We start from the raw sequence: 27,431 nt of genomic DNA, 5'->3' as shown, positions 1-27,431 counted from the left end.
AACAGTATCAATCTGTTTGTTGTTTTGTTTTTTTAACACTGGAAAAGAGGAAATCATTTCTTAGAGTGTTTGTTAGTGAACTACACTGTTCAGTTCAGCTTCCTCTTCAAGCAGCCTCAGCTGGGGCAGATCACGTGCTTTAAAGATGCATTTTCAAACAACAGCTCCAATTAGCTGCATGGTTTCTATTAAATGAAGTGTATGCAAGAACATATTGCCAGTTGCATCTTCAGGTTTTCAAGCACTGTATGTATTACCAGTTTTTCCCTTACTAGTGCTGAAGGTGGCAGGCTGAATGCACCACACCATGTTCATTGTCTGTCACCAAGTTAATGCACAGGAGGAGAGCTGAGCAGTTGTAACGTTTGTTTTATTAGAGATGGCACAAAGGACTTTCCAGCTTAGGCTTAATAGCACCAATGCTATTGTAAAAGTGATGTCACTGCTGCTTTGCATCTTTTTTAATGGACAAACAGTTACACTGCGGAATTGGGAAAGGTGTTGGGAAGGAAGATATGAGGGACATTATTTAATATTAGTGAGAGAGCCAAACACGTAGTCTTTGTGCAGTGAAGGTGCAGGAACATCTAGCAGCTGAACAAGTAGTTCCAAGTGGATTGAAGTTCACGAAGCCTCTTTTTTATCTTGAGTTTATGTCATGGTAGACACAGCAACATCACAGTCTGGGTGAACCTCTTTAGGTGCACTGCGAAGTGCAAGGTGCTGGAACGGGCTGCTCAGAGAGGTGGTGGATGCCCTGTCCCTGGAGGTGTTCAAGGCTAGATTGGATGGGGCCCTGGGCAGCCTGGTCTAGTATTAAATGTGGAGGTTGGTGGCCCTGCATGTGGCAGGGGGGTTGGAGATTCGTGATCCTTAAGGTCCCTTCCAACCCGAGACATTCTGCAATTCTGTGATTCTTGTGCTTTCTAAAGCTGAGCAAGAATATGTGAGCAGGAGTATTTTTCTGTTTATTAAGAAATTTGAGTTTGAATATAGATAGTTTGAAGGATAATTGAAATATTTAAATGCATCACACAACACAAATCATGGTTTAATATCACCTATCCTCATTCCCCATGCACAAAATCTATAGCGACAGTACTTCATAGCACATCATCCTGTTTGTCCAGATTAAAGCAGTAGTTCATGTAAGTAAGCTCCTCTGCCATACTTACAACTCTCCTCAGCAGGAGATTTTCCTTAAATATCTTCTTTTCTGCTTATGAGAGTTATTAATTTCCCCTTATATTGCTGAACAGCCACTACAGTGTTTCCATCCATTCTGGATAGTTGTTCCCCTGTATTTTATTGCTTGCTTTCATGAGTATCATCTTGTAACAAAGCAAGGCTTAGTCATGGTTAGTGACTGGCTTTAAGAAACATTACAAACTCTATTTTCTTCCAACGTTCTGCACAGTGTTATTTAACTTTCCACACAGTTTTTGTTTTGCTGCCACTACATATACCTGCAGTTTCCAGTAGGATAAAACCTCAGCCAAAAGTTTAAGCCAGTGCAGAAGCTGCAGTGTTCAGGGTTCGTTCATTTTTTCCTGTCTTTTATTGGCTGTCTTCATCTTATGTCTCTGCATTGCTTTATTACCAAAGGCTGCTACTGGGCCTTATTGAAGTCACAGGATAATAGAACCAGGGCAGTAAAAACCACAGGAAGAAATGTCACAGTAAGAAGCAGTTCCCTCTCAGGGGATGCAGCCCCAGCTGCTGACAGTGCCAGTGTCTGAATTTCTCTGGGTGACTGGGTTCGTTGTCATTATCTCTAATGAGTATACAACGAAGAGCAATAAAAAAAAAAAAAGAGGAATAGATTTCCTCCACATTCCCCTGTCTTATTTTATCAATGGCTTCATTACAGCCTCGTTATACTGAGAAGCTATCACACATCCGATCTAGGACTTTTACATTATAGGAAGAAAAAAAAAAAGCATTAAATTTGAAGACTAAATCTACATTCTTTTTGATTTACTATCAGCTATTGTATGGGTGCCAAGGACAGCTTTTAAAATAATACATCTAGTGAATGACCTGGTTTTCACTGCTTTGATTTTTGCCCATCTTGGAACTCCCAGATATTTTTTTCATCTTCAGGCACAAAAATAACCATTTGGAGATGAAGTATTGGCAGAAATACTGGCTGAAGATTTTTACCTTTTCAAGGTCAGGTTTACTTCCTGCTCCAGTGAAGATTATTTCAGATACGGATGGAAGTATTCCTGCCTGTTCAGGAAGATGTTGGACCACTAGAGGCTGACTTTATAAAATCCTCATGAGTGAGCACAGGGCCTTCTCCCATCTGTGGAACCGCACTGAGCCTTTGTTGCAGAACAAAGGATTTCTGTTTGGTGCAGTGAGGTGGAGACTGATGTCTCCTTCATGATTGTTCAGGTTTTGCACAAAGGGTCTATTCTCACGAATGGCTGAAGCAAGCAGAAAACGAAGGGTCAAAAATCATCCCTGCAGCATGTTTCTGCTCAGGCACTGCAATCGTGATAGGAAACAGCAAGTGCTGCAGAAAACTTAAGGCAGAAGAAAAATGACTAAATTGTGAAATTGAAAATACCACCCGAGTATTTTCAGTGGCAGCTGGGGGAGAAGTATCTGTGGCATTGTGCTAAATGCTATCAGAGAGTTGATTATCATGCAGCTGCTGGACCTATCTTTATTTCCAAAGAATGGCATGATCCATCACTCTGAATTGCAAAGAAAGTTGGGGAAGGCAGGGAGAGACTTAAATCTGCAGAAACCAATTATGTCAGAAGATATGAAGTCATAGCTTTCCTGCAGGCAGGCTCTGGATTCTTTTGCTCCCCCTGCTGCTTGACAAATTTTATGACAACTGTTTTCAGCTTTATAGCACCCTTCACAGAAAAGAAAGTTCACAGAAATCTGTACTGACTTGCAAGTGCCTGAGGGATAATTTCTGTAAGAGAACGTCCTGGTAATTCATGTCAGTACTGTTATGATAAACAGTTTTCAAATGCGACTGTGCCCTGACATTTTTACTACACGCAGATCTGGGGCTTTTTGCTTCGCAGGATCACAGGATTAGACAGGTTGGAAGGTCCTCTAGAGTTCATCTGGCCCAGCCTCTGGCTTGGAGCAGAGTCAGATGTGAGGTGAGGTGAGAGCAGGTTTTCTGTGGAACTTCACCAAGTTTTGTCTTGAAAACTTTACACAAGAAAAGGACTGACTTTTAGTCCGTTTCCAAGTTACAAGAGCAGATCACGGTGCTAAACCTCAACAGCACACAGTGGAAAACCTAAATACTTCTCTTTGGGCTGACCAGACATTCCTCACCTTTTCTAGATTTCCTCGAAGCTTTTCTAAAATTCCTCAAAGTTGCTGAAATGGGGGTGGCTGGGTGGAAACTGCTTTCTGACATGATACACGAAAAAGATAGGAGAGGATTCTGTAAGTCTCTTCCAGTATGGGCCAGAATTTGGTATGCAGCAAGCTCCCAGAACAATATGACGATGCTGCCCTTTGCTCTCACACCATGCAACAGAAATTCCCACACAGTTTCCAGATAACTTTGGCAGTTAATAGTAGTTTGTTTTTAAATAAAAAAGAACAGAAAAATCTTAATCTCAAATGGCAAAAAGTTGTTTCTGTTGATTAATTTCATCTTATACTTGCATTTGATTTCCTATGAACAAGGAATAGTATGTCTGTGATAAGGCATTTTGTTGTTGTTTGGTCAGCAGTAAAACATGAAAACCTTTGTTTTTCCAATTGGTGTGTGGTTAGGTCTCCTTCCTCTGCAGGAGCCCTGTTGAGCATTTTTCATGTTGTTTGGCTACCTGAGAGATTGCATAGTGGAATGAATGCTTCAGGAGGTATTGGGAAATTGTTTATGCATTGAATAAAGCTATGCAACAGAATACACATTCCAAATGTAGTCTGAAAAGAAGCGTGACTAATTAATAGTAACTATTTCCATAGTTTCAGTACTAGCAGTTAACAATACACAACTTTGTATTTTTATAATGGAGAATAAAAGTAAGTGCTATTTTCTTTAACGTTAAGATGCTAGAGTAAGTTTAAGAAAAATCCTGGTACACAGTGATTTAGAAGACTCAATTTTCAAGGTCCTTCAATGAAAGTATGTATAAAATGGTCACAGAAACTCAGCAAAAATCAGGTGCAGTTTCCCTCCATCCCCAATATCTTGCAAAATATGAGGTTTCCTCCTCTTTTGTCGCACTGATGCAAGTTAGAAGACATTCTTTCACCTTGCAAAGGTATCTACAAGAGCAGCTCATCCTGGTTTATAAGCCTTGAAAGGAGACAGTTCTGCTTATGTGGGAATGACAGAGATCTCGGAGATGACTGGCAGTTCAGGAGATCAGACTGTGTAGAATACAGGATAAGTTTATTTCATACAATTCATTTATTGCACATTTTTAAATTGCACATTTTTAAAAGGCAAAAACCATGCAATGTTCTTTTGTATCAGTAGAAATGATTAACTTAACTGTCTCAAATACCTGAGGGGTAAATCAAAGCTGATATATATAATAAAGCCCTCACTAAGCATCAAATGCCATAAAAGGGCAGAGAGATGCCATGAACAAGGCATTGGGTAAATTAGTTAAGATGCAGACTAATACACACACAAAACAATGGTTCAAGGGTGAAGACCTTTCTTGGACAGCCACACTTCTGAAAACATATTAAGTTCAAAAAGTGATAGGAAACATCTGTGCAGTTGTTTTGCAGTGGAAAATTATGAACTGCATTTCAACACAGAAGGTCCTTTTCCAGGTTCACTGTTCCACCCATTTGGTTAAATTCCCATGGTTAAATCTGTTATACCAGTCTGGAATGAGACAAGGTTACATCTAATGCATTCTTAAAAACATTCATTTTAGATTTCATAGCCTCTTCCTCAGGAACAGTCATGTCTTTGTTGTCAGTGTTTCTCTTACTGGAGGTTGCACTGAAGTCTGCGAGTGCTATACCATTGTTCATAGCTCACCAGGATACTCTTTAATCCTTATATTTATCAGTGAATGTCCCAAGAGATGCAGGGTTTTCCATAAGTGCCTAAAAGCAAATCAATCCGGCACCCTGCAGATTATTCTACACACGACAATAGCCTTTGTTAGCATAATTTGTTCTGTAGTGGGTCTCTGAAGTCTAGCAATCCCTGTCAACAACCAGAATAAATGGAAATAGCTTCCAGAAGCTTTAGGGCCTTTGAAGAGACCAAATGGTGATAGTTCTGGAAAACCAGAGAACTCACGTGTGCAGCATCTGACATAAAGTTTCATGAACAGTCTTTTACAAGCCTCTGTGAAAGTCAGATGCACATAGTACACTTAATAAGAGATTAAAGAAAAGTTTGAGCACTACCAGTTGGATGCCTTCCCAGCTGCAATAACAGTTTGGTGTGTTCTGTCAGGCTTGTTGACAGCAACAGTTTTCAAAGCATCTTCTTTCAGCATGCCTGGACATTGAATTTGCTAGATGAGAAAAACAAGGTTTGGCATGAAAGTAAGCACAGGTACTTACTGAGAACATCTCAGTCACAAGTGAAGGGTTTGAGGTGACGTATTTTTAATGCATGATTGGTTTGCAAAAGACAAACACTAACATTAGATGTTTTGTATGCACAGAATAGTGCTGCACGTGATAATGGTGCATGACTGCTATTGGCAATGCTTCTACAAATGCCTTACCTAAGTGAGGAATGCCCAAATCTGTAGCTGCCAGCAGCTCAGACCATGCACTGGGGAAAGGGCATTTCTTACTCTGCCATTTTTCTTCTCTTTGTGCCCTTTCCTTAGGCATACCCAAGCAATACTGAGCAGGGCGACAGCACTAATCTAGTTGGAGCTTTGATCTGATCCATTACAGCTGTATTGGTTCTCACACAGCTGTAAGTTGACATATTTAATAACGTCTTTCAAATTTTACTACACCAGATCGGTTAAAGACACATTACCTAATTGCAGAACCCTTCAAATCACTTCAAGTGATTAAAACATCTTCAGAAGTACTCAGGCTAGTGTTCGTACGGAGATAACACCGTAATAAATACTATCTTATTTATTCAGACCTCCATATTCTCTGTAGTATTTCACTCTTCTGCCTCTATCTTCTTTTCCTGTGTTCTTGAAGTGACCACTTGTCAGCCGAAGTGCCGTTTGACAAATGACAAAAGGCTTTAATATCATCCTGCACTCATACTATATGAGAGAAAAATCAAGTTAGCTGAATTGCTAGAATTCTGCAAGAGAAATCCTTACTTTCAAAGCATTAAAATGCTCAACTGCAGAATTCTTATGTACAATATTCTTTGCTGTTTGCAGGCATTGTAATCAATTGCAATCACAGCCTGAAGCTGCAGAGTGTAAGCATGCATGCATGCTGCTAGTCAGTGCTGAAGCTTTTACTGTATTGTCTTCAGCTCTTGATTAGATTAAATGAAGCTATAACTGTAACCCTACCCAAGCCTATTTACTCTATTTTTAACATTGCAGGCATATGCAGAGAGACATAGGGGAGAGAAGGGGCAGAAGAAGGTAAACGATCTTTAACCTACAAAAAAGACAGGGGACATAGCAGGTGTAAATCTGTTCTCTAAGATCTTTTCTGGTCTGAGCCCCAAGGTGTTACCACTGCTTCCTCCAGTAGGTCCCATCTCCAAGTCAGTGTGCCACACTTTTTCGCTGGACTGCTTGCACTGCTTTGGATCTGTCTTCTCTGCTCTCCTTTCCAATTACTATTCAGTTCTCTACTAACATAATCACAACTCTTAGCATCAGAAAAAGCTGAGACTCATCTCTTTTCTGTATACCTCAACCATAGCTAAGATAGTTTTCCTGCTTCATGTGTTTAACATTACTGTTTTCCTAAAGCAGGGCTTGGGGTTTTTTTGCACTATATTTTGAATTTGTCCTTGGTGTAATCAAGAAACTTCTTAAACTGAAAGTAATCTAGAAATAAAACTACAGAGAGCTTGCATGATGCAAAGCATTCATTTATTTTTGTGCAGCTTTGTACCCTGTTAGCAGTGAGAAAGTCATTAGTATGTAAAATGACAAAGAGGAATCCCTTAGCAAAATGAATGTTCAACCAACGTTACAAAACCAAAAGGGTGCTAAGTCAGAAATAGAAGGCCTTTCTACTACCTCATGGCCCAAAACTGCTTATCCTTAAGCTTAGCAATCACTGTGATCTTTATCCATCAGCTACTGTATAAGAAGTGCTCTTTAAAGCCATTTATCAGCACTGACTGCTGATTGGAGGTGGGTCTGTAGTTTGCAACAGCTGAGGAGGGATGCCTGCGTGCCAGCTGGGTAGACGTTATCCCTGATTTGCAAGCTGGCCTTTCTCTTGTCTGAGTTGGCTGGAGATTGAGTCTGTTCCTATCAAGGCTAGAAATAAACTTTAACTTCAAAGAGAACATGGCTGAGAATAATTCTCTTAGTTGCTTTTTTATATGGAGTCTTTCAGTGGTAGTAACTATACTGCTCAGTAGGATGCTAATTGTATTGGGCAGTACCAGCAACATAAAGGTTGTGGTTTTCAGAAAACAGTAAGCTATAATTGAAGAGTGGACGTGTTTGCATCTTACGTTATTCACTGGACTTTGAAGATAGATTTGAGGAAATACTCTCAATATGGTTGCTTTACAGTTAGCATGTATAAATCACTGCAGTCTGCCTTGTCTATGATACTGAAAGAATTTGCCCTGTAACTTTACAGTAACTTTTTAATAACCAGTTTCTCAGCCACACAACCTTCTCTGCTCTGGATTGTCCCCTCTGCTTCAGTTGTGTCCTACACAAGTAGCTTAGCAAGGCTAAATGCTGGCTAAAGCAGAAAAACATATGATGCAAGTTTGCCTTCCACTCTTACCTTCTTCCATATATTATTCTGGCACTGAGGGACGTGGTTTAGTGGGTATGGGTGATGGGTTGATGGTTGGACTAGATGATCTTAGTGGTCTTTTCCAATATTAATGATTCTATGAAATGCACTGCAAAATGGATTCAAAGTAATGGAGTAGAAGGTTCAATTGTTGGGAAAAGAAACTGTTTCCTACACTCAGAAGTAGGGAAGAAAACTAGTTACTATTCCGCTGGCAGCAATGCAAAAGGTTTTGCCACTGCTCAGGCTGTCAGAATGTGAGACCTCCCACAGATCGCTTAGTGACAGACCTTTAGAAACTTCTATGTGCTGGATACACGTAGGCTCAATAGAAAGGACGATCTCTGGCACACAAGCAAAGAGTAGGAGTGAAATCCCAGCCGCTCTGGAGGCAGTAGAACTTCAAAGTCTGGCTTAGAAGCCATCTGAATGTGTATGGATGTGACACCTGGATAATAAGAGAGACAGCTACTATGATGTTAACTTATAGGTTAAAAAAATAAAAGCATGCTTTGAGAATCATGGAGAGCCATCAAATTTAACAGTGAATGTGCATATTTTACATGGCACACTGGTGTTTATGCTTCCAAGTTCTGCCCTCTTCAGTCAGCTTGCTTCCTTCTGGGAGAATAGCAGGAAGAAATCACTTTTTTTAATTGCAAAAACACTTATATTTGAAAGGAGCTCTGGTGTACCTTCTTACAGAACAAAGTCCTGCAGAGGCTGTTGGTACCACTCCTTGGGGAGTGCCTTGAACCAAAGCTGGAACCACCAGCTGCAAAGAGGCCCCTCAGTCTAGACTAAAGCACTGCCCCACTACTGACCAGAAGGTTAAATGGCATGTACTGCTGCTGTACCATTTGTTGTGGGCTTTTTAATTGAAGGCTTCCTTTCATGTATGAAAGGCACCATGTCTGCAGGGCTGTGGCTGCTGAAGATCTTTACTTTACTGTCACAGGTATTGCATTCTAACAGCTCTATGAACAGCAATGTGTTTAGTCATCTGATCTTAGATCAAGTCTCTGGTTCTTATTTATTTTGCTAAAACACTTCGTAATCTGTTTTAGGGAGATGGATGTCTTAAACAGAGCAAGCACTGTAAATATCAAAGCTTCTTACTGTGTTTGTATAAATTAGACTATTCAAGTACATCCACTTGCAGGCACCATAAAAAAAAGTCCTTACATGTGTGTCAGCCTTCCTATGTGATGAACCTGAAGACCAGGAATTGTTTTTAAAGTTAACATACTTCTCATGTACACGTGCATAGTCTGTGTTTCTGAATGCAAGCTGAGTACAAATACACTATACCTTAGAGTCTTTCTGCATTTAAATTATTGAAAACTTCTTTAAATTGTGAAAATATTGCTTCGAATACACTTCTTAAAGCAAATCATTATCTTCAGGAGCTTTGCTTCTGATTGTTTATTTTCCAATGATTCTGATTGATTTAAGAGAGAAGAGAATCTGTCTTCCACTTTCTTGAGAACAGTAAGGTTGCCCATAACTTCTGTAGGGTTCGTCATCATCAGCTGTTGTTGAAGACACTAATTGGTAATGGTCCAGGTGGCTCTCTGAAGAGCCTTTTAAAAAGCCTACCTCCAATATCTTCCTGGTTACGGTCAGATTGAACCATAACATTCCAATTGTTGGAAACCAAGTGCAGGAAACCAGTATTGTTAGGCTTGCACATGTATTATTTTTTCTATGACTGCTTCATAACCTGTTGAGTCAGAACTGTTGCTTAGCACTTAGGTTTTGTATTCTTTCATTGGTCTGTGTCCAAAGAGGCAGAAATCTCCAAGAATATTCAAAGAAAATGATTAAAGTTAATAATAAAATATGTTTGTCTTAGTGATGATGAAACCTTAATCCCTGCATGCTACAGATCTGTCAATGCTGTGGAAAGGCAAATTATTTTGTTTTGTTTTGTTTTTTTACTTTGTATGCATCTTCTTCCTTCATTTAATACCAAAAATGCCCAATGTTTTTGACCAGGAGATCCTATCTTTTATTGTGCTTTGCTTCTGAAATATAAACATTTCTTAATTTTGTTCTTTTGTCTTTCCTTTCCAGCTCTGTTTTGTGATGTTTTGGACACCAAATGTGTCAGAGAAGATTTTAGTTGACATAATTGGAGTAGACTTTGCTTTTGCAGAGCTATGTGTTGTTCCTTTGCGCATCTTCTCCTTTTTCCCAGTTCCAGGTAAAAACAAGAAAACAAAAACTCAGCTTTGAGCTGTGGCCATAGATTCAGACTTGGCTGTACATGTAAGAATGGTTAAATGCATGCCTAACATGATAACACTGTTTTTATCAGAGTCAGTGTAGACCAAGGCTGTTTACATCAGTAGTCAAGATGCAAGGGTTGCAGTAAGAGCAGGGTGTCGTTAGGCAGACTGCTGGATGTCCAAAGCAAGACTATTGCAGTTCAATGAGAACACACACAGCTAGCATTAGTGATACATATATCCATGTATTGTTCTTCTACCAGGGCTGCAATTAACTTCAGTGTAGCATCTAGGAATAACTGCACTGTGACACTGCCTCCAGTAGTCTCCCTTTCAGCAGCCAGTCTGAATGACACTTTCAGATATCATCACATCATAAAAAACAGGATATTAGTTAATGTCTGTATTTCAGGAGAGAAGCTTAACAGCACTGCTCAAAATGTTTCCTCTCAAAAAATTTCTAACTTCTGTAAACAAATGCTATGTGATGTAGTGTAGCATATATCAGAATGGAGTATTTAATAAAATTATTGTAAGAGAACAGCTCCCGTGAAGGATTGTTGACTTTCCTAAATATATATCTTATCCTATCCTAAATATATGTATATACTAAGTATATAAATAATATATAATATAATATAAATAAAATAATATAATATAAAAATATAATGTGTATATATATATATTAATTTACATATATATAATATAAAAATAATATATAATATAAATAATACTAAATAAAGTCATGCTGTTTAAACAATTCGCACATTAAAGCTACTTCATTTCTAGTAGAGTTTCCCAGTGGGCAGAGCTACCAGAAAGAAGTTTCACCATGTGTTTTTCTGAACAGTGCTCTCTGCATGACAGAATCTTCATATGAAATGACTGATGTTCACTGCTTTTGCCTCCTTTTCCCCTTCCTTTCCTCTGTTCATAAATAGTGACAGTCAGAGCACACCTGACTGGTTGGCTGATGACTCTAAAGAAGACATTTGTGCTGGCACCCAGCTCAGTGCTGCGGATTATCGTCCTCATCACTAGTCTCATTGTTCTGCCTTACTTGGGGTAAGTTTCTCTGCTCTTCCCAGAGATGATGGAATTGATTTATCTTCTGTCCTGTCTCCTGAGTTTGCTTAATCCAGATTGTTTTCCCCAAACACTAACTGTAATATAAACTCTAAATGGTTGCAATATCTAGGGGAAAAAAAAAAAGAAAAAAAAAAAATTTACAGATTTACAAGTGTGACTTTGCTGTAGGCAGTCAAGATACTGATGACCATTTTGAAAAAAATGCACAAATGCCAGAGAGGCAAAAACATGTCCTATGTGGAATTTATTTCCATCATGTTAAATGCATTGTTAAGAAAGATATCGGAATATTCTGTTTATAAAGTTAAAGAATCTATTCTACTTCACATGTCTTTAGATTCTGCATTCAGATTTTCTTAGTTGGGAATTGGGTTCAGAATGTGTTTTTTTACTAAACACTGAAGTAAGTTAAAAAACAAAAAAGTTCTTTAAAATACCAGTTATTCTCTTTGCTAGTGCCTTTCTTTGAAGGAAATAGTTCTAAAAACTGATTGGTTCTACATGCCAGTGGAAATGTAATTATGCATTATGCACTGTCACACAGCCATGACTGATTTTTTGTCTGCTACCCACAGAGTTCATGGAGCCACCTTGGGAGTAGGATCCCTTCTAGCAGGGTTTGTGGGAGAATCCACTATGGTTGCAATAGCGGCCTGTTACGTCTATCGAAAACAGGTAAGAAGTAGGCTCTGCAGGATCTGGTGAAAGCACATCTTAATTCAGACTTGGGCCTTGATCTCTGTCATGATTAGTCTCTTATGTTTTTCCTGACCACCAGAGTAAGACCTATAGACTTTGAGGTGGCTATTGTTGGCCTGAGGTTTCACAACGTACATCTATCTGGTTTTGACTTACCTTTTGATTGTTTGTTGTTACAGTAGTAGCTTAAAGAGTGCTTCTAGCCAGGGACACGGTACTTCTTTTTTTTGCAGGCAGTAATAGTAATTGCTGCGCCGAGCTAATTTATTCCCTTACCAGAATTGACATGTAACTGACACCATCATCTCCACAGCCACTGTGACAGTGGCAGAGCCAACTAGTAGCTGTATGGATCAACTTGTTTTCACCTAAAGTATTCAGTACTTGAGATCTGCAAATCAAGACTTGTGTAGACACCTCTGAAATACTGAAATTCTGATATGCCTAAACTCAGCTGAATCAGTAATACCTATGGGAGTATTTTTGTCAGCATTACAAGTGTTTTCAGTAAAGACCAGTCAGCCTGCTGAGAAATGGATAATAAGGAACAGATGCTTCAATTTGTTTTTAGTGGGGCTGAATACTTCTTAGCTTTACTAATCCAGGACATCCTGGATGAATCATAGGACTCTTGAATGCCCTCCCGCTCCTGCTGTCCAAAAATACTCAAATATTACTAGGCTTTGGTGGGGTGGGGGCTCACAGTCAATCAGCAATACCAAGAAAAGCCAGAATGCTTACATCTTAAAAATTATTGAAGTTTGACATTTGAGAAATTCAGATTTCTCCCTAGAGCAACCTATCTTCATAAATATGTTATTTGCTTTTTTTTTTTTTTTTTTTTTTTTTAAATAATAAAATGTCCATGATGTAAAAGATTCCAGATGCTTTCTTCCCTCCGGTCACAGTGACGCCTGTCTTGGATGTCTGTTAGCATAAGAAATGCATTATTGCATTTATGTTAGAAAGGTGAAAGCTGAGTCCCAAAAGTTTATGAAAATCTTCTAAATTATGACAACTTGCTAGAGGCAAGCCGTGAATATGACACAAATATTGCAGCTCTTTTTTACATACCCTAACAAATGTATTATTTCTACCTTGCTTCTCCCAGTACCCAAAGTTTGTAGGGCTGAGTTCACAAACAACATATTTGCATATTTATGAGTGGTTGTTTCAATCCAGAAAAAGAAGCGGAATGAGAACGAAACATCTGCAGAAGGTGAAGACTCTGCCATGACCGACATACCCCACACGGAGGAAATGACAGACATCGTAGAAATGAGAGAAGAGAATGAATAAGAAATGGGATGCAATTGTTCTCTACAGGGACGATTGGAGTGACACTTCAGCATCTTGTCGTCTCTCATACTTTTTTGTTTGTTTGTTTTTATTTTTGTAATAAAGAGGCCTTGATTTAAAAGGTTTCAAATAAATTCTCTAGCATACTGAGTATGCTCACACTGATGAGGGACCTAAAAAGAGGTCTTTGCTTTTTCTTTTTCAATTGAATTTGTTTTCTCACTCCATGCAAACATAAAAGATACAATTGCATCACTGTAGAGTCTTCCTTACTTATGCATCCATCTTCTCTGGACAATCTGCATTTGTCAACCAAAGCCCTGCTGTGTGCGTGTGCCTGTGTGCACACACACGAGTGCCACTGGCTCAGTGCTACTGCCATAATCCTACTCCCTCCCCTCTTTCCTTTTCCTTCCTTTTCTTTATGAGAAATGTTAAGGAAAAGAAGTTTGGAATACAGAGCTTTATTTTACTTGCTTGAAAATGACTTTGCTACATAAACTAATATACTATGGTGAACTATATCTTTTTGTTTGGCCTCATCACTAGAGCTTATACTGCACAGGGTATGATACAGGGAGGAACGTGTAAGTCTCCATATGGGGAAAAACAGGTTCCTCTCTCCTGTTAAAAGTGTGTGGATGTGTATATACACACACAGAGACATACATGTATATATATTTATATATATATGCATACAATAAATAAAATACACACAGGACAAGAACTCTGTTTAGTTTTCATTCCATCTGAAAGACAGAAATCTTTTGAAAAATGTAAGCATTTAATTCAGAATCTATTTGAATAGCTAAGCATCACCTCACATAGTTTTCTTTAGGAAAAATAAAAAACATGCACTTTCCTCTTGTGAAGAGGGTGATAGCAACTGATATAATTTGACTGTATTTGAATAAAAAAAATAAAAATTGACAAGCTTTACCAAAGTTCTTGTCCACTGATTTAACCTTGATTTGTTCTACTTTTATTTCTGGTGTCTATATATTGAAAGAAAAAATACAGGTAATTTGTGCAGGATACCATGCTGTGTCACATTACTACACATAGCTCCATGAAATTCTTAATTTGGTGATGTACACATGCTCACACACAGATGTATATATATATATAAGTATATATATATATATATATACATATATGTATGTTTTGCTATGATATATTTACCTATGCAGTAGATCAGAATCAGTATGGTGAAGCTCAAGTACTGCTAATCCTCCAAGTCCTCAATTAGGGACCATGATCACTTGTTAGCTCCTAACAGTGTCATGGAAGTGGAAAGCTGCTCAAACCAGCAAGTTGCACTTTGCAAACAAGGCAGGCACTGTGCAGTTTAATTGAGCCTTAAACAGTAGAGCGTGGGGTTGGATGGTTGGTCCTTGTCAAGTGGAAATGAAGCCTATGTAAGAGGTTACTGAACCAGAGATGGTTTTGGGTGCCACTGATGATGGCTGCGGGAGCAGCTTCTATTGCTGTGCTGTTCTGTGTTTGGCTGCGGGGCAGCGTTCCTGTGTCCAGTTTGTAGTAACTTGGGTTCTTTCATTTGTAGCTGTGCCAGATTCTGATTCTGGATACAGTTATCCTACATGGTATATCTGCAAACCAGTTAATTTAAACTTTGTTTAGTAAAAATATATTTTTGTAAGTTGTGGAAATGATTATTTAATTGTGGACAACTTCAGTTTCTAGATTATTTGCCAGGTAGTCCCAGCACTCAGAAAGTTGACCAGAATTAGCCATTACTTCAAAATGTTATATCAATATATGTGTGTATATACATACACATGTGTATAAATATATATATTGTATATTATGTACTTTTATTTTAAGCGACAATGCATTTTTTATTTTTCCAAGTTCGGCTAAAAATGGCTCTAAAACATTACCAAGTTGACTAGTAACCAGGTGTAGCTAGAATGAAAGGCATTGTATCAATGAATTTTATTTTAGACATTTGTACAAATTTGTTATATGTACAGATGCAGTAAGAGAAGACTTAGAAGTGATTTTGTTCAACGACAGACTTGAAAAATCAGTTTGTGGTTGCTTAGTGGTGGCAGTAAAGGATAAGATTAAACCTAGTAGCCACGCGTTTTCAGTGCCACCACAAGGTTGTTCTCATTGTTTATTATAGGAGATTTTTTAGAAAGACAAAAAGAAATGTCCTCAGACAAATGAACTTTGTGCAGCATGGAGACTGTACACATATGCATTCATGAATACTCTCAAACAGTCATATGTATGTAACATGTATATAGACTGTTACGGATCACAGCTGCCAGTTAAAGACTTCTCTGTTCCTGTAGTTTTGATTCCTCCTGTGCATTTGTATCCAAATCCACAACACGCAGTTTTTCAGGAACTGTGGGGATAAAACACTAAATTATTTGTGTGTAGTATTTCTTTTGATACTTGAATGAAATTCAAATAGCAGTATTTTGAGGAATTTTGAGCATGGCAGATGTAGGGTTAAGGTAATCACTGCACCAAAAAGTAAGAATTGGGAAACAGATTAGTTGAAGCACTGAGTCTTTTGTTTTAGATAGAAAACTGAACAGTCATCAAAGAGTAGATTATTGGTCATATAGAGTGAAACTAATGGTATTGTTAAAGTCAAAATTTCAGTTCTTCTGTGGGAAGTTATATTCCTTTATTTAAAAAAAAAAAAAAAAAAAAAAAGAGCACAGGAGTGGCTGGAGGCAAGTACTCACAAGGTTTTGTAAGGACTCATGCATAACACTGATACCCATTTCCTGTGCGTTGTGTATTTTTTACACTGCTGGGTTTACCTAATCTGCTGATGTATCTGCAACACGTAACTCCATATGGGAGCTTGGTGTCCCAGCAGATGCTCTCTCACATTAGCATGCTCAACCTGATGGCAGGTCCACAAGGAGCTCCACGTGCCACAGCAGCACCCAGAACTCCATCTGGTGACATCTTCAAGGGCTTCAGTGACAATCTGAGCCCCATTTGATGGTGTGTCCAACTGGGCTGCCTTTGGACCAAGGGCGTGTGCCGCCACGTCCAGCTCGACCGAATCCCTCTGAATGGGTGCAATCATTACCCACCCAAGTGTCTCTGCTGAGCAGGCCCTCGTGAACATGCTGGCTTCTTCCCGCACAAAGGGATCTTGAATTTTGATGATGCTGTCTCCTTTGTGGTGTTGCTCATGACATCTCTATCTGTGCGATACATTTTGAAGTAACAGAAATCTGTTGTCTCTTTTGAGAGGGAGAGACAGAGCACCATCATCTCACTGAGTTCATGGAAGTTTCAGCCTTCCGATACTTTCTTGAGAATAACTGAATGATATCAATGAAGTTGCAATAAAAAGAGGAAAAAAGTTGATCTGCCTCCTATATCTTACATTTTAGACCACGAAGGAACATACCACACAGCAGGAAGTCAAAGGGACACTGGTAGATTCTGGATTAATGTTCCTAGGCTTTTAATACGTTTAAGGTTGTGTTAATTGTCTGAGTTTTCCTTTCACAGACCCAACAGGAGTTGGAAAACACCTATTTTTTATCTCCCCCACATGCTTACCAGGCCATGGCCCTGGTGAGGCAGGCTCTGCGTGTCCCATCCCTCTTACACAGTCACGCGGTTGAGAGTGAGAGTTATGCTGGGCAAGAGGATGGGTGAGTAACAGAGAAGTCTTTTGTTTCCTACTCATTTTGCTGCTAAATATTTCCTTTGAATGGGAGAGATTTATATCTGGCTCTCGGTCGGGTTGTACCGAACTGCTGCAGACAGATAGACAGTGGCTGGAGATGGAGGGCGAGCTGCTGAATGCAGTGTATTCAGGGCAGGCCACAGCGCACAGACGAGCCTTTTGAGGGAGAGAGTTCTTTTTTTGTGGGCTGGCGCCTCGTGCTTAAAGGGAAGGGTGAAAGGACGCCTCGGGTGCTCGGGGAGGCCACGAGGCGTAGGCAGCGCGGGATGGCGTGCGAGCAGGAGGGCAGCGACACGCCATGGCCTCTCACTGCGGTGTGGGCACAGGGTGATCAGTGGGACAGTGGCTGGGGATACCTGAGTGTTGGTCCTGTAGCCATTGGTGTGTCTGAAAGCCATGCATAAATAGATGAATATATATATGTAAGGGTATGTATATACGAGTGTGTATGTAACAGTTTTATGCATACGTTTTTACTACTGGCTGTACGTAGTTTGCTGGAGCAAAGTATAAATAAGATCTTAAAGAGGGAATAGGTTGTGTGAAGAATTGCAGTTTAAAGCTACATAAACAAATAATCAGAACGACCTTTCGTTAGACGTGATACCAGTAAGAAAAAGCGGGATTTAGATCTGTAAGCTGGAGAGAAGTGGGGAACGTGGAAAAGCTTATGGATGTGGCATAGCCAGCCTAAAGACAGCATCATGGGGTGGAAGTCAATTAACAGAGAGCAGAAATGGCTCTGCCATTCTCCTGTTAACTGCGCTGGAGTGGAACTGAAGGGTGAGAAGTGATGTGTAAATGAGACACAGCTTTGAGTATTTGGGTTTCTGAGGAGTCAACAGAGAGACGAGCATGAAAACATCTCAGAAAGGTATTCAAGCAGAAATGAACCAATATGTGGGCTCTGTGGTGTGCAAAGAGGAGACTTTACATCGCCTGCTGATTCTAACTGGCAGTAACTGGGCAAATGACACGAGCTTTAGTTGAACAAAGTTAAACAGAGTAACAAAGGGTGAATTACAAAGCTTTGATATCGAACTGGCATTTCCCAAGTACCAAGTTAGCTATATGCATGTGCATACCGCCATGTTTGCAGGCCGCGGTGAGGGCCCACTGAAGGGCTGCATGTTCCCCAGGCAGCGCCAGCACCATGGGCACTTCTTGGCTTCTCAGCAGCGTGCAGCATGCCTTGTTGTTGGCTGCTGATGCACAGCATGAAGTGAGGCACCTACATTAGATCAGCCGTGAGCTCAGGTGCAGTGAGCAGCAGAGCAGGGGGATGAAGCGGAGTGCTTAGGGAGCCGTGGCTCACGAGTGATTTTGGGGCAGCTTGTGTAGATTTGCTTTGGAAAGCAGTGCACAGCCAAAAAAGTCATTGCCAGATTTCTCCTTGGCATTATATAATCACTAGATACTGTCACTCCTCACATCAACTTGAGTTTCACCTCATTTTTTTCTCTCATTTCCAGTTCTGCATCATCAGACATTTCTTTATTTTCTTCTGAAGGCTCCTTCTAGGTTTATTTTGTCTGCTGGCATTTTGAGAAAGAAAATGTAGTCTTCATGCTGAATGTCAAGTAATGTAGTCTTTAAAAAGTAGCTTAAAACAAAACTTTTTTTGATGAACTGCTTTTTGCTTTTCATTTGCTAAGCTGAAAAGGAGTCAAGAAATAGAAGGAACTGGGGGATGTTCTTTATTTAAAATCAAGAATTCAAAGAATTGATTCAAATTCACTACTTAAGCCATTTTTTTTTTGACCTTCTGGTGATTTCTGAGCACCAGGCCCAACTCTTCCAGGGCCCTGCAGCCCTGCAGCAGTGCACTGTTTGAAGCACTGGGAAGCACAGGACTTTGTGTAGATGAAAACTAAAATATAGCCTGAAGAGTTGGAGAGGCTGATTGATAGCAAGAATCTGTTAAGTTTAAAATTCAGTTGGACTTGTGCAACCTCACTGACATCTAAACTGGCCCTGCTTTGGGATTACATAGATAAATACCTGCCATCTCCATCTGACCTAAATTGTTCTCTGCAACCTAGGATAGTCCTGTCATCTTAAGACTGTTTGGGCTTTTTTTAGGGTTTCAGGGCTGAGAGATGGTGCCTGCTAGGGCTCAACAATGCAGATATTTAAGCCAAAATCTGAGCTTCACAGATTCTTTTGCAGATGACAAAACTTTCATATTTCAGGGTCAGCTGTAAGCACCCTCCCACCCTGTGGGAGCCCTACAATGAGGGCAAAGCAAAAATCAGCTATTGTATATGCAGACAAAATATGTGAGAACTGCACTGCACTTTTACAGTTAACTCTCTAAGTACAAAAGCCTGCAACCAGCAAGAAACTCCCTCTTTTCATGTGCATCATTCATCACTATAAAAAAAGCTATCCTTTCTGATAACTGTAATCAACATAATGCAAAGTAATACTTAATTTATGTAATAAAATAGCTTGGCCTGTCTACAAATGAGAGCATATAAATACCCTCTTAGGAAAGGATGTATTTTAAAATTGAAGTGACAGCTATATCCTCAATTCCACCAAAACACAAACAAAAAAATTGGAAAAAAAAAAAGCAGCTTTGAATGAATATCCTGCCTGGGTGGAAAGCAGAGTGTGAGTACACATGCAGAAAGCAGCAGAGCCTGAACTAGCATGCTCAGCTTTGTAGTTTGCTCTAAGACAGCAAGAATGCAACTCTGGCTTTGCGTCCTGTTACAGTAAACACAATGTCCTTCCTAAGCTGTAATGAAACAATTAGGAGGCTACAGGCCATAAGGTTACTTACATCAACCGATTTTATCTACAAACCTTGCAAATGCTACAACGTTGCAAAAGCAAAACCTGTAAAAAAAATGAAGGTTCGTATGCATTTTTATAGAGGATGTCAACAAGCTTTTTAAAATTAATCAGTCTTTCAATAATGCAGTTCAAAGTGCACTTCGCTTACCTTGTTTTTAATAAAAATCTACCCATAAAACACCATACATTATTACAAAGCAAATGCACAAGATGCAGAATTCAACCTGTGTTTTTGCCAATGGGACAGAAGCTCCCACCACCACCATAAAGGCAGTTGAGCTCGGGTGGTGTCACTCATTCAGAACACTGGCCCCCACTACTACTGCAACTTTAGATCTGCTTTTGTTGCTTCTGCCTCCATTTTCTTGAAGCCAAGCACCCAGGGCACTGTTTAGTTGGGTATTCTAGCATGGCCATGGGTCCCCAGGGCTTGCCTGCCAAGTGGGAGGTGACTCGAAACACAGAGTCTCTTTAGGACAAAACCTGATGGTTTGTCATTCCACCAATATGAGCAAGCTGGGGGCAGCAATCTTCCCTAGAGCTGGCTCTTCTGAGAGAGGGAAAATAGACTTTGCCTTTTATTGATGGACTTGTGGCTGGGACTGCAGTCACCGTCAGGTCCTCTGATGCTGCATTTGGTGTTTCTTTATGCTGTGACACTGGCAGAGAATCTTAATACCACAGGCTGCAGAAATCCCAACTGGGGACCAGGAGTCTGTTCTGCTTGGTGGCATAGATGAAATGCGTTTAATGGTGCAACTCCCTCATTTGTCATCTTTAACAAGAGGTTCACTCACCTATGAAGGTTACCAGGCAGCACTGCTGACATCAGATAAACCTGAACTTTGCAGTGCTAGAAATACAAAAAACACCAAACTTTGTCACACTTTTTGCAGTGGAGAAAGAAGGAAGCTTCACGCGTCCCACTCTCTCCATCTTCACATAGTTGAGCAACGGCCAGCCACAAGGTAGTTCTAGAAGGAACTCTAAGGCTGAGCAAAACCCAAAGGAAAAAGCAGCAGATGAGAACTGTTTTGTCTCCGCAGCAGGGATCATCATGGAGGAGGGCTAAATTGCATAGAAATGCCCTCCAGAAATTATCGGTTTTAGAGCAGAGGTTCAGGATGGCTTTGACCACACTGTACATCATCTGTAAAGTAGTATCAACAAGGATAGCAGGTTCTCCAATCTCCAAAAGGTGTTCTAAGGGTAGAATTCACTGATGCTGGTGAAAAATGCTTGGATACTGCAGGGAACAGCACCACAGAAATGCCTATAAATACTGAACTCATATTTGCATGTTCTAATTGTGCCTTTGGGTTCTCTAAAATTGACTTGTTTTTAGTTTAGTGGAAATACTTTTAAAAAATGAGAGTGGGGAATAGTGTCTTGAAGCAGCATCCTAAGAAAGGGCAGCACAGCATCTGAAGGCTTTCCTGGGAAGGAGCAGGAGGATGTTTGAGGGCCTCTGTCCGGAGAGCATTCTGCAGGACAAGGACTTGTTCTGTTCTCAGTAGGCTTGTAAGTAACAGCTGGGCACCTTTAGGGAATGCTGTGTTTGCACTGGTGTTAAGGTTACCTTTCCATAAGGAAAAAGCTGATTTTTTGTTCATTTCTGTTATTTTAGAACAAATGGTTATTTCACCTCAGAGGTATCACTTTGCTATTCATTTGTTTCAGAGTATCTTTCACTATCAGATTCAGATTCTTTCAGTGTCTTTCAGGATAAAGCTATCTTTATGCAAAGCAGTATGCCTAATAGCAATCCTTGACTATTTAAACAAGTCAATTTTCCAAGGACTGTAGGTGTCAAGTCAGAGCCCTATTTGGAACTACAGTACAGGGATCCTAGATTTTAAAAGAAATGTTACCTCATGCATCATTTTCTGCCATACTTTTGTAGAATTCCAATTGATTTCTCTCGAAAGAAGTGTCGTTTTCTTGAAGTTGTACACCTAAAGCTACCCGTTAGTTTTTTAATGAATGTTTTGCTTTGCTTTGAACATGTGGGTTTTCTGTAACCTCTAAAGAAACCAATGAAGGTAAAACTTTGTACATTTTTTCAATGACTGCTGAGGTCGAAAGTATAAAAGTACGTGTTGCATTAAAAATTGAGTGTTGTTTATGTATTTAACAGAGATGTATGTTTTTGCATTGTTAAAAAGAATGATCTATGCTTTCTTTTAGGAGGGGGGGAGATCTGTGCTCCAATATTGTCCAACAGCTTTCATATTCTAATTACTTTAAGTAAAGTTCTAACAAGTTTGCATATGATTCTGATTGCTTCCGTGTTATTAATTCTTGCAATCTGACATGGTCTAAAGCACTCTTCTCATGTGGAATAATCGGAATATGCCTCCTGGTGAGAAATTAATCCAACACTCAGATTGTTTTTGAATTATGAGCACGATGCTGCCAACTGTAAGATCTTGACTTGTGTTGTGGTTTAACCTGGCAGCAGCTCAGCACCACACAGCCATTTGCTCACTGCCCCTCCCAGAGGGTTTGGGGAAAAGAGTGAGGGGAAAAAACAACCAAGTAGAACTCATGGGTTGAGCTGAGAACGATTTACTGAAACTGAAAATGAAGGAAAAAAAAATAATAATAGTAATGATAATTATATATATGTGTATATAAATACATACACCCAAAACAAGGTATGCACAACGCAATTGCTCGCCACCTGACGATCAGTGCCCAGCCAGACCCCACACAGCAGCTGCTCCCCTGGCCAACTCCCCGCCATTTTTCAAGCTTTTTTACATCACACCATTTGGTGTGGGACATCTCTCTCGCCAGTTTGGGTCAGCTGTCCCGGTTCTGTCCCCTTACAGCTCCTTGTGCTCCCCCAGCCCCTCTCACTGGCAGGAAAGCATGAGGAGCTGAAAACCAAAATGTCCTTGGCTCTGTACAGCACTGCTCAGCAACAGCTAAATCATCAGTGTGTTATCAACATTGTTTTTCTCCTAATGCCAAAACATAACATCATACCAGACACTATAAAGAAAAAAAAGTCTCTCCCAGCTGAAACTAGGACAACTTGAAGCTAATGAAATCCAAAGGTATCCATAAAATGATGCAGGACAGGCACTTTTTATTTCCGTGAAGCCTTCATAAGTTGCTAGCTATGTTCAGAGTACTTCTTCCACACTAACCCTAAAATTTTCATTATTCCTGTTAAAAAAGATAGTTATTACTTAAAGTAGAGCATTCTTCTCATCATGAATAAACTCAAAAGTCATGAGAAGATCCTTCATCCACCCATCTGGCAAGGCCCCAAAGGCACTCTCAGAAAGCTGTGAAAACATTCCTTCACCAAAAATGTTCAGTGTTTGAACAATATTTCGGTCCCTTGGGCACTCCAGAGCAACCAAATCTGCACCACCCACTGCAGCAAGGAGGCCAAAGGTGGGATCGCAGTCTGAGTAGCCCTCCTGATGTGACAGCAGATGCTGTATTTAGGGCTTAACAAAGGTCTGTGGGTGTTGCTCACACCTGTGGCCAGCTTCATGGACTCTGCTGTCTCTGTTGTCCTCTTATTGAGGCCAGATCAGATGTCGCTTTCTATTTTCAGCTTTAGGCTGGGCAGCAGCTCTCCTTACAGTTTGTTCTGTTCTATGGAGTCATTGGGGGCAGCCACCATGTTTTGCCCAGAGAGCCCTCGGAGACTCCTGCATTGGCTGGGGACGCTGTGGCTGCCCCTTCCTTCTCTTCAGCCACTGACAGCTGTCCCTGTCCCTGAAACAGGATCTGCTCATTCCTGGTCACCTCATAGCTGGTTCCTGCCCAAGGCCAAGAATGCAGAACATGGCCATAAATACAATTAGGCCCTTTAAATCAGCAAGAGATAACTCCCTGAGGCACTCATTAGCTGTTGGCACCCAGCACAGCCTCCCCATGGCCGCTTGCAGAGGGCATGGCCTGACCTTGCCCAGCTATCCCTGTGGAGATCACTGGCCTGGCAGGAGGCTGTGCTAGAAAAAATCTGCGGTTTAACAGGTGGGCTGGGATAGGGCATGGAAAAGAGGTTGCTTTTGCACTCTGTGCAGCAGTAGAACACAGGTGTTGGAGCCGTTTCTATTGGCCTCATTTCTACAGTGAACTCGTGGGTTTGGGGTTTCTGGTTTAACCTGGGTTGATGTTCCTTCCCCTCAACAGGGAGAAGGAAGGTAGCGCATTCTCAGTTTCCTCAGGCAGGGACTCAGCAGCCCCAGGCATATGGCCACAGCCGCAAGCCCTGAGGAGGCCTGCTGCATTCTCTGCTCAGCGCAGGGCTGGTAGGCAGCACCCACTGCTGGAGGGCTGGAGCCCAGCTGCAAAACAAGTCCTGGGATCACTGCTGCATGGCGGGTTTCAGCAGAAAGTGAAGAAACAGGCAGTCACATGCAGCAAGTCTGACTTTTTTTCAGACAATATAAGCTTTATTTCTCTCTCCCTAAGCAAGAAGTCAGGCTGTAAGCATGTGAGAAGTAAAAAATAGAGGGCAAATAACACTATTGATTCACCTTTGCTTGCAGTCTTGGAAGTCTCCACTCCTAGCAGCAGAGCCTCCTCACTGCCTGCAGAGAGGTTGTTCCTCATTGCATTCTGACTGCTCCTTCACTGGTAACAAGGACAACTTGCCATTCCCTCAGTGAACTGAATTCGGGTTTAATCCAGGTTATTTCCTCAGAAGGCACAAAGAGACCTCAGACAAGGGTCCTCAAGCACGGGTCCAGAACTGCAGGCAGACACAATACCAACACAGAACATTCTCCACCTGCTTGCTGTATCCTTTTACAACCAAAGCAGACGATGCTATGCCACACCCAATTACCACCATCATTCACACATCATCCATGCAGTGTTTCTTTAGAGAGCCTGATGTTTCTATGGCAAGGCACTGATGACAAGGTAGTCCCTTCCACACAAGAGAGCTGCCTTCACAACAGCACTCTTAGCTCTTATATCATGGTTCCTCACAAGAAATCTTGCACAATTCTTCCCTTTGAACTTCCCATGAGCACAGACCTCTGTTGCTATTTTCCATCTTCCTGCAAAGGCAGACAGGTTGGCTGGGATAAAGCATGTATGGGATGGGATGGTGGTGACTGAGGGATTTAGGAATACCTGGACACTTCATTTGGCTGCCTGACCATCTGACTGATTTAAGAAGTTGTCAAAGCTTTCCTTTAAAGAGTCCTAAGCATTGCTCCAAGTTCACCAGCCCTTTCTTTCTAAAATAATGTTTCCCATTGCCTACTACTTTTTGGAAAAGCACTGGGTGTTTTGGTTAGTTTAAAAAGGTGTTGTTGTTTTGGTTTTTTTGGTTGTTGTTGTTTTGTTGTGGTTTTTTTTTTATGGTGGTGGTAATTTTTTTTTTATTATTTATTTCAGCATGATTTGATGAGACAAAAGCCTTAGTGAGGGTGAGGGGAGTGAATCAAGCAAACATAATGGAACCACCTGACAGATTAAAAGCACCAAGCCAGCACCTCCTGTGGCAGTATATGAGGGTATGCAAGAGGCCAAGTGTTGCTGCTCCACTTGGGTGTTCTCTGGGCTGGGGAGAAGACCAGAACCTGAGCCAAAAAGCAAGAAACAATCTGACTACAGCCTGCCATTGTGCAAGTGCTACCCGATGCAGGGGAAATTAACTGTCAGATGCCTAAAGTGTTTTCTTTCCCTCGTTGTTTTAAAGATTCCCTTTCCCCTTTCTTTCCAGCACTACTACCTAAGCAAATCAACAACAGTTCCAGAGGTGAGCCCTTATTATTAGTTCTGCTCCCCTCTCCTCTCCAACAGTATAAATACAGAAGACAGGCTCAGATGGGAGAACAGAAGCTGCAATTAAGTCCTGCCTACTGACTTGCTGAAAGGACCACACTCTTCCAAGATGCAAGTCTTCCCTTGTTGTTCATTACAGTCCGACACAGAAAACTAACTTTGCTAGCTGGAAGCAGAAAAGGTTACAAAGTGGACACGCCACTGAAGTGTCACAGAGCGGGCTGTCACCCAAGTGGATACTCTCAGCTCTGCACAACTGCCCCAGAACCAAACACCCAGATCTGCTGCAGAAAAGCAAAACCCAGAATGTTGTGCAATACTTTGAAAATAAAAAAAAGTCTTAAGTCATCCTTAAGTCTCAAGAAGTGTTTTACAGTTAACACATCCCTTTTAGCTAGAAGTCTGTATATATATATATATTTAATTTCTGTAATTTAGGAACAATGTAGGCAGTCATAAATAATTTTCATTTTTCTTTTTCAAAGCACACCTCAATCTTTATAAAATATCTATGGCTGAAGTCAGACGGCACGTGGAGAATGACAGTGGATTGCAGAGAACTAAATAAGATCACACTGCCCATTCATGTAGTGTATCCAATATTGCTTCCCTGATGGGCACATTGAGTAGGGAGATACAAACCTACCACCATGTCCTAGACTTGGCCAATGTATTGTTCAGTATTCCCATTCATGAAGAATTGCAGGGTCAGTTTGCATTTACACGAGGAGGCAGGCAGTGGACCTTTCAGTTTCCAGGCGTATGTACATTCACCAACATATTGTCATAGCTTAGTGGCGTGTGACCTAGCAGACCAGAATAATCTTAATAACATCAAACTGTACCATTATATTGATAATTTCATGTTGACACCTGACTCACTGGGGGCATTAGGAAAGGCAGTAGACTCACTAACTCATTTACAAGAGAAAGGGTGGACTATAAACCCAAAAAAGGTGCAAGGACCAGGCTTTCCTGTGAAATCCCTGGGTAGTTTGGTTGGGAAAGACCGAAGTACTACACAGTGCAATAACAGACAAGGTTCAGGAGTTCCCGGTCCCTACGATGCACACCAAGGCAGCAGCAAGAATTTTGGGGTATACTGGGATACTGACGTTCCTTTATACCTCACTTAGTACAGCTGCTAGGGCCTTTGTATTGACTCACAAAGAAAGGCCAAATGGGCCTCCCTGCTAAGAATCCAAATAGTGGGACTGAAGTGGTGTGGCCTACTTGCACCTTGGGGGACATTATTGGAGGTTGGGGATCAATAGTCCCCTGGTAATAGCTACATGGCCTGCAGACGTCATGGTCAACATTCTGGTTTTCATTGCTGAGGGGACCTTAATCATGTCCCTATGGCAAATTAGGACTTCAGATATCGAATCAAAGGGTCTGGTGCAGATGGCCAGGACCATTTTTGTATTCAGCAATAAGGCCAGCAAAAATAAAATATGGACTGCACAGCCCTAAATGTGGGTAGAAATTATTAGATTTACACATTCTAAAAGTGATTTGATCTGCTGTTGAACAGTCTGAGAGTCCAACCTCACTATTTCTCCACCTACATCATTCTTGAACCTTGTTTAGCCTCATCTTTGTGTTAGGAAAGTAAACTACCCCCAAAACAATTACAGAATGGTTTGAGTTGGAAAGAACCTTAAAGCCCACTGTAGTGGAAAAATGCTAAGTCATGGCCTGAACCAGTGGTTGAGCACCTGGTGGGAAGGTGGGGTCAACCCAGGGGAGCTCAGCTGCATGCAATGTACCTGAGTGAACGGGTAGAGCCTCATTTAGGGGTTGGTAGTAGAGGCAGGGGTATCTTGCTAGAGATCTTTGTGTACCTGAGGTCTTTTGAAGGTAAGCAGCATTTTTTTTTTCCCCTCCCCCTCCTTTGTTTTTGCATCCACAGCTGTCTGTGTTTGGGCTTGTCCTCACTTGCTGCAGGCAAAGACTTT

At 40.8% G+C, this 27,431-nt stretch overlaps 1 protein-coding gene across 1 annotated transcript in view; it reads left to right on the top strand.

Moving 5' to 3' along the window:
- Positions 1–21,981, top strand: part of ANKH (ANKH inorganic pyrophosphate transport regulator) — a 97,567-nt gene extending 75,586 nt beyond the window's left edge. The window contains exons 9-12 of the mRNA XM_048940162.1: positions 9,970–10,099; positions 11,066–11,189; positions 11,789–11,888; positions 13,095–21,981. Coding sequence (XP_048796119.1) covers positions 9,970–10,099; positions 11,066–11,189; positions 11,789–11,888; positions 13,095–13,211 — 471 coding nt within the window. The 3' untranslated portion in view covers positions 13,212–21,981. The remainder of the gene's footprint in view (positions 1–9,969; positions 10,100–11,065; positions 11,190–11,788; positions 11,889–13,094) is intronic.
- The last annotated feature ends 5,450 nt before the right edge of the window (positions 21,982–27,431 follow it).

The sequence above is a fragment of the Lagopus muta genome, chromosome 3 (genome assembly GCF_023343835.1).
Source record: "Lagopus muta isolate bLagMut1 chromosome 3, bLagMut1 primary, whole genome shotgun sequence".
Lineage (NCBI taxonomy): Eukaryota > Metazoa > Chordata > Aves > Galliformes > Phasianidae > Lagopus > Lagopus muta.
Note: the sequence above shows the minus strand (reverse complement) of the source record. Positions and strands in the feature narration are given on the sequence as shown.